This window comes from Aythya ferina (genome assembly GCF_964211825.1).
Source record: "Aythya ferina genome assembly, chromosome: 1".
In the NCBI taxonomy this organism is placed as follows: domain Eukaryota; kingdom Metazoa; phylum Chordata; class Aves; order Anseriformes; family Anatidae; genus Aythya; species Aythya ferina.
Genome location: NC_140296.1, coordinates 65,327,699 through 65,339,136, shown reverse-complemented (window position 1 = coordinate 65,339,136; position 11,438 = coordinate 65,327,699). Strand labels below are relative to the sequence as shown.

At 37.5% G+C, this 11,438-nt stretch overlaps 1 protein-coding gene across 3 annotated transcripts in view; it reads right to left on the bottom strand.

Annotated features, from left to right (window-relative positions):
• Positions 1 to 419: 419 nt before the first annotated feature.
• UXS1 (UDP-glucuronate decarboxylase 1) overlaps positions 420 to 11,438 on the bottom strand; it is a 56,586-nt gene continuing 45,567 nt past the window's right edge. For all 3 annotated transcript variants that reach the window (XM_084504952.1, XM_084504953.1, XM_084504954.1), the window contains 5 exons: positions 8,143 to 8,186; positions 6,888 to 6,948; positions 5,403 to 5,460; positions 3,268 to 3,371; positions 420 to 1,252 (listed from right to left, as the gene is read on the bottom strand). In XM_084504952.1, coding sequence (XP_084361078.1) covers positions 1,121 to 1,252; positions 3,268 to 3,371; positions 5,403 to 5,460; positions 6,888 to 6,948; positions 8,143 to 8,186 — 399 coding nt within the window. In that variant the 3' untranslated portion in view covers positions 420 to 1,120. The remainder of the gene's footprint in view (positions 1,253 to 3,267; positions 3,372 to 5,402; positions 5,461 to 6,887; positions 6,949 to 8,142; positions 8,187 to 11,438) is intronic.

The window sequence follows — 11,438 nt, the reverse complement described above, 5'->3', positions numbered from 1 at the left end:
CCTTTGGTGTGTTGCGCTGCGGAACTGGACAATTTAATTATAGTTTATTTCTTTAGGATGACAGGCATAGTTATTGAAGTTGTAAGCATTTACTGGCAATTCAATAAATGCTTAAAATAGAAACATTTCCTCAATTAGGGAGGGTGAAGTTAGCAGCCATGGCTTAAAGAAAATCTTATACTACTGCATCACTATCAACTGCCTGAATTGAAATAAATCAGGATGTTTTTTTCCTATCCGTTTCAACATCCCACATCCCCTCCTGTGTAGCTATTAAGAGATGAGCAATGCAAGACAAAATGCTATTAACCTTGAGCCAATTATTTACAATTATTTATGTTACTTCCTAATTAATTACACATCTGCGTATATATTGTGTATGCCAAAGATGTGGCCACAGTGAACCACAAACTAGTAAATAGAAGTTTCAATATTTTATTAAAATAGCATATTCAACCACTGTAACCAATAATACATTAACTTTATTCCCAGAGTACGCACAACACAGTAGTGATTCAAAATATCCTTATCCATGGTAATCAATGAAAATATCTCAAATTCAAGTGTACAACTAAAACTAAACCTTTGAAAAAATCTCTCATTTAAAGAATACATAAAGCTCTCATACAGAATTCTCTTAAACTCCTCTATACTAGGCGTCAGTGTCTCTCATCTGACAATACCACTAGCTTTTTTTTTATGCATAGTAACATCTCATATTTTATAGTACCCATTTTATAAATAAATTGGTATTTTCCATCCCGTTTGTGTTTATCTTCAGCTTCACAAAGAAACCAGTAAATAAAACTGTCAAGGACAGTCACAACAAAATGATCTCACAGCAAGATATAAAACTTGAAGATACTAAAAGATGTTTCTACTCTATTTTACATAAAAAGACAGATTTAAAAAGTGCAAGGCAAGATTTGCAGGGGAAGGGGAATATTTGTTTGTTATTTTTAGGCACATCCACTTCTTTAAAGCAAGCTTCAGAATGAAATTCCAGTTTGTTCTTCATGATACCTGTTTCAAAGTCTCTTTCAAAAAAAAAAAAAAAAAAGAAAAGAAAATTACATCCGTCAAATGTCAAGCAGGGCATTTCCTGTTCAACCAACAGTCTTCAATTATGTCTTGTTCTTCCTTTTTTCATCCTTGCAGGTTTTGGTTTGGGAATATACTGATTGTTCGCCTGATATTCAAGTTCTTTACGGAAGTAATGAATTGCTTTATTCAAACCTTCTTCCAATGGGACCTGTTCCCAAAAAATGAGAGAATCATTATTACTCTGAGTTCACAACAGCACCTTCTTTAACACAGCTATTCAAGACCGCTAGAGAGTCCTTTAAATCTTTGCCAATATAAGTATTAACAGCACCACATACTGGTTACATCTCTGCACTGCTAATGCATCTGTTAGCTTTCAAACATTAGATGTATTTTCTAATGTTATAAGGCAAAAAAACTAACAAACTTAAATCATATCAGACAGTTATGTTTTGACAGATTTACAGAATTTGAGCATTATACATTAAAAAAGAGAAGTACACAGAAATCTAAGTCCTTTCTGTTTTTAATAATTAAGGACCACCTTTTGAGAATCTCACAGAATGGTATATACCCTAGAAAGGTATAAAAGGTGGAAGGATTTGTTGTTTGCATCGATATAAAGAAAGAAGGGATACAAATTAGCATCCAGTGTCATTTGATATCCTTAAATCCTATTAAAATAATTATATTTTTTCATATTCTATGCCTCTATTTAAACACTGTGGTCTGTAGAGCAGAACAACAGAAATATTATCCACTTTTCTCAGGAGTCATATGCTCTGACATGCTTGCTGATACCATCTTCAATACAGGAGGATAGAAAAGCAGCACAAAAACTATGTGCCTGAAACTCAATGTACCCATACTGTGCTGCTACTTCAGAGTCAATGTTGGTGCTGACGGCACCAAAAACAGGTCAGAGGTATAAAAGTCAACTGCTTTAAGTCTTTTATGATTATAACACCTTCCACCCTCCTTGTGCTTTGAGGCACGGTCTGTTAATATCTGGTGTCTCTGAATAATTTCAGAAGGGTCCAGAGCTTTTTCTATTAATAGCCTTGTATTTACTAAATGGGTTCACAGGTTTCCTGTAAAGATTTTTGTCTGAAAAAAATCCAAAAAAGCTTACAAATCACTATGCTAGCTAGAATGGGGAGCTGGCTAAGAAAGTCATGCTCTTTCTATGGATTGAATAGGCCTTACCTCACCACCAAAACAGCTCTTATCATCAACTCTGCTTCGCTATAGATTTGCACAATTAACTTCACCAGAAAGGTTGAGAAGGAAAGTAACAGTGATCATGGGAATTTTGCAGTTCTTACATACCAGCTGTGCAGAATAATCACTATCATGGCCACCTCAGATAACTAATAATCAAGTTTCAGAGGTGGACAGACAAACTTTATTATGGATGGTAAGACAAGTTCAACTAGCCCCGAGCATGTTCCAAGCTTATCTACACTGAGAACAAGCCCTGAACATCTCTACATATGATACCTGTAGCCCAAAATGAGAGCTTCTTATTCTGGTTTAAGTTCTGTCCACCAGAACTTCAAACAATAAGGAAGAAAAAAAGAGCATCAGCTCTCTCTGATTAGGTTCATATTTTGCTTTGCCCGAGTTCCACATAGTTCCCTTTAAATGAACTCAAAACTAAACAGAACATCCAATTCTCGTATTTCTCCCCACTAATCCAAACAAATGTTTTGGTTGCAATGTTGTTATCAATCTTCTTAAAAAGAGTCTTACTCTGTAGATTTTCTAAAAATATTCTAATGAAGTTAAAAGCAATCTTTTCCTTCCATAATGCACGTTACTCCAGGAAAACAGGAATGAAGGCAGCAACAGCAAACTCATTAGGCTCTCGTAACTATGTACAATATATTTCAAAGAATATGTCAGGCTTACAGGAGGCAACCACTTTAGAATATACATATTAAAAAGCTAAAATGCCTATGATATTTTGTTCCTACTTAAGTTTGTTAAAAATGCCAGTACTAATATGCTCTTCTGCATGGCAAAGGGCATGCAATCTTACCCAGCAGTTCATCAATCATGAGCAAGGGCAACTTATGACAGACTGTAGGCACTGTACAGCCTTTAAAGAACTGTCCTGGAGATTGCATTAAGCAAATATTCTGAAAACTGAAAGATATCTTTATCACATGGTACGCCTCCTTGTGTTTTCGCACACAAAGACAGTAATGCAGCTGTACATACCACAGGTTCCCAGCCAAGCAATAACTTTGCTTTTCTGATGTCAGGTTTTCGTTTCTGAGGGTCATCCTGTGCTTCTGAGAGAAACTGGATTTCACTCTCACTGCCTATCAAACAAGAGACTGTGTATTATCATCTGCAATTCACGATGCTTTGCATTTATCTTTTCTACCTACTGAAGCATTAGGTCTTTCTGCTGTTTTCTGCTTCATAATTGTACCACTGAAATGCCTTCCACAGACACAGCTGCATTGTATGCAACAGCTGGGTAAGCCAGCTGCCCTACAACAGCACGGATTCACAAAAACATTTCACAAAGATTTCAGCATGGTTTTACAAAAGGGAAGTCATGCTCGATCACTTGAATAACCTTCTTTGATGAAATAACTGCCTCTGTAGTTAAGGGGAGAGCATCCACTTTGACCTGTGAGGCTTTTGCTGTTGTATCCTGTAAGATCCTTCTAGACAGGCTCTTGACGTACAGCTAAGTGGCCAGATCCAGAGGGTGCTGGTGAGTGACACAAAGTCTAGCTGGAGGCCCGTAACTACTGGTGTATCCCAGGGGTCAATACCGAGTGGCTGGTACACCAATACCGGGACTGTGCTGTCATCCAGCATTCTTGACACACTAGAAACAGGCTGACAGAAACCTCACAAAGCTCATCAAAGGGATGTGTAGAGTCCCGTATGGGGGAGGATCTGATCAATGTGGTTAAGTATCTGAATGGAGGGTGTCAAGAGGATGGGGCCAGACCCTTCTCAGCTGTGCTGAGAGAGAGGACAAGAGGCAGCGGGCACAAACTGAAAACACTGGCGGTTCCTTCTGAGAATAAGGAAACACTTTTACTGTGAGGGTAACTGATGAATGGAACAGCTTTCCCCAAGAGGCTGTGGAGTCTCACTCCTTGGAAGACTTCAAAACCACCTGGACACAGTCCTGAGCAGCCTGCTCTAGGTGGCTCTGCTTGAGGAGGGGGGTTGGACCAGATGGCCTCCAGAGGTCCCCTCCCACACCTCAACTGTTCTGTGATGCTGTGAGCGCTTTTGCCTTGTGAAAAGACTTCACTTGTTCTTTGCCCATACTTCTCAGTCTGATTGTTAAACACCCACAGTACTTGTCTTACCTCATGACAACACATATAGGACAATTTATATAATGAAATCTAGCAAACAGTTTACATGCCACTTTACTGTGAGGTTTTACGGATGTAGAATTAAATTGCCTCTCCAGGCAGATTGAAACAAGTCAAGCTGTTTGTGAACAGACAAGGTAAAGATTATTTCATCTGCCAGGTGGGTTTGGTGCTGTGATTTTCAATTTCCCTCCCTGATCTGTAAACTCAAGCATTTTCCAGTGGGGATAGTCCTCTATTAGAAACATCACATGCATCAGCTTCTGTACTGCATGTTTGAACCTGTTTTTTTCAGGCACCTTTAATAGATCCCTCAGAAGGGCTGGTAGAGTCTACAGATAAAAACCCCTTGGCTAATGGCACCAGCATGCTTCATCTCACGAGGAAGCCACATTAGAGGACTGCACACAGCCATTTGCTTCCATTCTTGAGAGCTCTGATTCACTACAGATATCACAGCAAGTCTGAAGAGAAAGCCACAGTATTTTCTTCCAAGCCACAAAAAAGGGAGGAGCTGGCAGTGCTTGCACAAGCCACTGGTAGATCAAAGAAAAGTAGAGAAAGACTGTCACCACAGCATGAAGCTTTTTAATAGTAATTGAAGGAGAACAGCCTGCATGATTGTGAAGAACCACCTTGCTGAAGTATCCATATTTCAGCTAGGATGTAAGATGTTTTCACAGCATGCAGTGAGGAAGACTTCACTTTTGGGTAATTATCTAGTAACTTGCATAAACATTATGTAAAATTACTGGTATAGATCATGCAGATACACAAAGAATGTATTCATTCAACTATTCATGCAGTCTTTTACATTCAGTTGAGAGGATTTGGATTATCTAGTTAGTATTTAATTATATGGTCAGGATACGATTGACTTTGATAAAGTTATTAAGAAATCCAGAGCCCAATTAAATTATCCATATATTACATATACTAATCAAGAAATAATAATCTTAACAATGAGTGCTTCATGAGCTTCATTGAAGAATTACTCATACTCACCAACAAGTTTTTTAATTAACTGGGCAAACTCTAGGATAGTGTGCTCTTCTGGGTTTCCCTAGAAAGGGAAGGAATATTCATTAAAACCGCAAGTGAACACCTTAAGACACGTTAGCTTTCTGATATTACACATTTCTAAAACAGGTCGTGTTAAAATGGAAAAGCTCAACATTATAACTCATTTCTATTCTAACCTTGACCAGCTGAATATTCATTAGAAAAGCTGCCCTCCATCACATTTACCTTGGTAATTCAATGTGTGAATGGAGGTACCCAAAAATCAGTATGTAATGAAAGGGCAAATGCACCTCTTAATCAGAGTAAAGCCATGTGCCCCAATTCTGGAACCCAAAGAACCACATCATTGTCTCAAAGTATGGACTCAAGAACTTTGCTGAGTTGAGGACAGACAATATAATGAAGACTTCATTTAAAGAAGAATACCAAGTTCTCAGTTCACCCAAATTGGAAAAACAACCAATTTCACTGCAAACAATTGCTTCTTAATTCACTGCATCTTGCATAAAAATAATTATATGATCTACCTGCTTTCCTATACAATGCTGCCCTTCTTAACTCTCACATTTTTTTTCAACAAACCTGCACATAAGAAACATCTCAACATTTCAGAATAAAACACTGAAAGCTTCCTGCTAGCATTAGCTCATCTTCATCAGACAACTCCTTCCATTTCTAGCATTCCTTGCTTTACCACTCCTTTACTACATATTGTTTGATCGACAGCTGAACAAGTAGCTACACACAGATCTAAATGTTGATTTTTTTGGAGACAAAACTTGTGATGGGGCTAAGGAATATAAAAATTTGGATAGAAACACACAAATGAACCTAAAGCCACAATTAAAAGAAAAAAGAAAAAAAGTAAAAATCAAGTGAAAAACTGCCCTGCAGAGTTGAGTACTTGATCTGGCAAAAATTGACATACGTAGAAGTGATCTGGTATATGCATCCTTTTTCTACTGTTACATCCACTGCTGAGGATAAGGTGATAACAAATGGCACAAAGCAAATTTCCTATTTAAAAAAATTAATTTCTAAGCGACCTTAACAATATTAGAAAATTACACAATCAAATACTATCCCATTTTTCTCCAATCAAAGCTAGTATGAAGTGATTTCCATTTGTTCAGAGATAAGAGCTTCAGTGTTTTTAGAGTTCAATTATTTTCTTGGTTGGATTTGGCATCCTGCTCTATTTTTTTCTTTCATATTCTAATTATGTGAATTTTCTTGCTAAACCAAAAAACAATATAGCAAATTTCTCATCTTCCTGAAACTATCACATCTCAACACCTAGGTGCTCATTCTTCATATTTATAAAGCGAACACAGGGTTTATTCATAATGGAAAGAGATTTTTTGCTTTGTTTATTTCTTCTAGAAATCAGCATCAGTAACAAGGAGGAAAACAGAGGATGTTGGCTCCTGTACAGTAAACACAGAAGAGTGGAGATCTCATACTCACCAAGTTGACAGGGCTGCTGACATTGCTGTTCATCAAGGCCACCAACCCATTCACAAGATCACTATAAAAAGGGAAGAACAGATTGAGGCAATTTCCACTTCCCTATAAATAATATTCTTGTCTAAAAAGAGAGCTGCCTCCACAGAGCTCCAGTAAAGCAGATCAGTCAGCTGAGAAATGCTGAAATCAGATTTACAGCATATATTTCAAGGGGTGCATGTTTCCTTAGTTATTTATTCCACAGCCCCTGTTGTAAAATATGCTGAATTACAGGTTATTTTCAAAGGGTGATTATGTCTCAGATATAATGGCTACAATTCCTCTGAGCACATGAAAGAAAAATCAAGAAAAACTATATTACTCAGAAACAATTAATACCTTCTCTTTGCTCCAGTACCCAAACTTATTAGAAGCCCATTTCAAACAGAGTGAGTTGTTAGACAGTGGTACATGACAGCACCACTACTTGCTTTGCAGTTTGTTTTTTGAATTGTCTTCTCACAAATTTTAAGACAATTTTATTAAAAAGAGTATTTTGGTGTTACTTTCCCCCAGAAAAATAACCCAAAGTTATTTTGGATTATCAGCTATTTATCAGCTTGTTCCTTACAGCTTATAATCATGAAAGGAGTGGACGCTTTGAACTGATACGGGTTTCCATAGCTTCTATCAACACTGTTACTACTTTCAGCAGAGAGAAAGAACAACATTTCCACCGAGTGCAGCATGATGAAAGCAACCCAGAAGCCTGGCCCTGAAATTTAGCTAGCGAGACAGAAGATTCTAAGGCCTAGATTCACTTTTCATTAGTTCAAGTACATTCTGGCCTTGCTTATGCTACAAATGTTATCTACAGCAATATCTCCTCAGCCTGTTCCTTCCCTCAGAAGGGAATAATAAAGCATATGTAACACACATATAGCACGCAGAAAAACACAAGGTGGCAGTATTGCATTAAAACCCGAGGACTTGCAAACTGCTCAGACTTTAAGTAGCATCAAAAACCTACCTACCAAGTACTTGCTCTCCCTCTATGGGAAAACACATTAATATTTTAACTCAAAGCTCTGAACCAACTGATGTGTTATTTCCTTATAGTTTAAAAAACTTCAGTGTCTCCCTTCTAAAAAGTAAAGCTTGCCTAAAACTGAAAATAATTTCTTTTGTCGATTTAAATGAAGTACAAACTATGCAGCCAAGCTCAAAGAATCATCAAGTGAAGCAAATAAATACCAGCAGCATAAACAAGGCTTACCTGACGTACTGGAAAGCCCTTGTCTGAGTTCCAGGTCCATAGACCTAAAGCCAGATGAAAATTAGAGAAGTTACAGAAGTATAAAAGTCCTCTCTAGCACAATTATCTTTTCCTGACTATCCTAGTAAGAAGTCCAAAGGAAAAGCACCTGAAACACAAGCTTTGTGTTTCAGAAATGGAAAAAGATGTGTTTGCAGAGTTTTGGCAAAGCATCAATTCTTTGAAGGTCTTTTTGTTCTTGGAAGAGTCTCCGGTAAATATACCCTTCTGCATCTCATTAATGCAGACTTCGGCATGTAGGAAACATTCTTAGCAGTTGAGGACAGAGTGATGCTTTGTCCTCTGCTGGAACGCTGAAAGAGGCTGTAGCATGCACTCAACCAGAAAAGAGCACCAAATATTTAAAGCAAACCTCAGAATACTAAGATGTGGTTATGACAAGCAATTTATTTGCTCTTTAACAACGGCCAACTTCAAAGAGACCACCAAAACATTTGTGGTCTTAAAAAAAAAAAATAGTAAAGAAAAAAATAGCAGTAAGTGTTTCAAGGAATCAGGGCACCACCAAAAAAAAAATCACGCAGCTCTCTAAATATTACTATCTGGAGGTGGAATAATTTCTAGTGAATATGACTCCCAAAATCATCTGTACCGATTTTTTTTTCCCCCCAAACCATGGTATGTGTGTATGTGTGTGTTTGTTCTCTGGTTATGTGTTAACACTTTGGAGCAAGAAGGTTGTTTAAGTTTGAAACAGACATTAAAGCATACTTAAAATGCGCGTAATAGTATCAGACTTTTTTTTGTTTACAGCTTAATTGTGTGCTGTACTAAACATAAATAACAAACATACTTAAATTCTGAAAGCTATGTGCAGGCATACATAAATGGTGAAAACACTTAATTTTAAGTGAGGACACATACATCTCACCACCAAACTGCTACAACAGAAAAGCTTTTTGGAAGGACAGAATTGAAAGCATGTTTGTTTTCCTAGGGGACGGGAAAGACAGTACAATTGGTACACAAGCCATCATTTGTTGCTTGTTAAGCCCACTGTCTGAGGCAGATTCAAAGTCCAAAGAATTCACATTTTGGTAGGCACTGGGTAAGATCCTGAGGACTTGGGGGTTTAAGCATTTACTTAATAATCCATTGAGAGAAATATAGCAAGAGAACACACCAACAGCTTGGTAGCCTCTCAAAGCAAACAGGAGTTACGTTTTGTGTACATATAAAGCTTCCTGTTTGCCTTGTTTTGGCTCATGGGGTAAGTTTTATACAACTAAGTCATTTGTGCATGATTTGTGCAAAGTCACCCAATGTGGCTACCTCTCCTACATGCAGGAAGTGGCTGGAAAATACGATGCAGTTTTCCCTTTTTAGTTTCTCTTAATAAATCCTTCCTTCACAACAATAAAATGCAATGATGGGCATGTCTGCATAGGCTGTAATTTCTTAAAGGCAGGTAGTTAAAAAGACGCAGTTAAAAAGACTCTCACTTTGTGAGATCAATTTACTCCACTTGAACAACTGCTTTGAACCAAGAGATTGAGTACATGTGGTTTCTGAAAAGGTCAATACTAGATATTCCTGTCAGCCAAATTCTGTGATAATACAAGGGTATACATATTTTTTGGTCTCAAATACTGCTCCTGGATAATAATTCATTTTATTTGACCTGGTTAGCTAAACAACTCTTCCCTTAGCTCTCTTCTCATGTACAGTCATCCCAAAGATTGCATGTTTTAAAACATGATAACTGCTCTATATTTAGTAATGGAGTAAATTTCTAAAAAAACAAACAAACAAAAAAAAACCCTTCCAGGTAGTGTTTTCACTCAGTTCTGGTTACAAAAGATTACAGGCTTACTTTCAATAAAAGCTGAGCAGTTTGAATAAAAAAATGTTTTAGAGGCCAAATACAGCAACAGCTCACTACATACATGCACTACGGGAGCAAACATAACAGATGGAAGTACCTTCTGATCCTTTACAGGCTAGATAAGCTTTCTAAATATCATTTAGTAGCTCAAACTTTATGCCCCAGGACGTTATCCTGGAAGCATACAGTACTGGCAAATAAGTATATGGTCACACACACATATTTTGATACAACCAAGTCAGGAGTTGGACTCGATGATCCTTATGGGTCCCTTCCAATTCGGGATATTTTATGAGTCTATGACTCTAAGTCCCTCAACGATCAAAAGTCTCAAAGCACAAAGCTCCATCTTCTTGTCTGCTTCCATTTCATTATTGTCTTGCAACAAACAGAACCACCCTCAACCTGCAGCTTTTTGGAGATGCCTGAGTGGGTAAGAAAATTAAACTCTCTACAGGAATTTTTTGGATGAGGGAATTTTTTGAGAGGGAAAATAATCCCATGTGGATTTTTGTACTGTGCACTTGCTTTGGTTTAAGTTACTGTGATAGATGTGGGCAGTTTGATATGAAGTCTGATGGACTGCCTGTTGCACTGTAACGTCAGAAGGATCACATCAAGAAAGGACTGGTTCAGGGACTTGCTTTTTACATACATTTCTCCTATCCCACAAAGCATTACAAATCAGTCCCAAATCTAGGGCACCATCAAACAGATGGAAAGAACAAAGCAGTTTTCAGGCAACTAATTACCCTGGTGGTATGGTGGCTGGCACAACATTCATGTTTGAAAAATGTATTTCTGTCAAAGCCTTGCATTTTTCATCAATAACTAGTTGTTCCTGAGACACAAGGAATGAAATTTTGAATGCTGCAAGCAAAAACAAAAAGGAAGCATCCCTTTAATTTCTTCCAGACAGACAGCCTTGCTAACGGATCCTCCAATCCCAAAGCTTACTAATTAATACACACCCTCAGTCTAAGCAAATTTACTGCCTGGAAAAACATTTATTCCCAAATAAATTACAGCAGCTGTGCTAATGTACAGAGAGGAAATGGAGTCTCACTATATCATAATTCACTTAATTCTTGCCATGATCTGAGGTGTGTGAGGGGGATCAGAATTTATTGTTGCTGTACAACACTCACATATTTCAGATCATATTATAGTGCAGTTTTGCCACAAAAAGAGCCCATGGGGTTGCTCTCTTGACATGAGCTTTCAGTAGTACAACATGTAAAATTCCAGCCAAACAAAAAAAATATGTAAGAGTTGACTACTTATTTTTGATGATTATTAGCAAATAACATCTCCTTCTCTGATTGCTTAAGATCACTGTCCCAGCACATAAACAGCAGAAATTATGTTGGCAAATGCTTATTTCCAAATAGGTAGGGCATAAATTTATGTG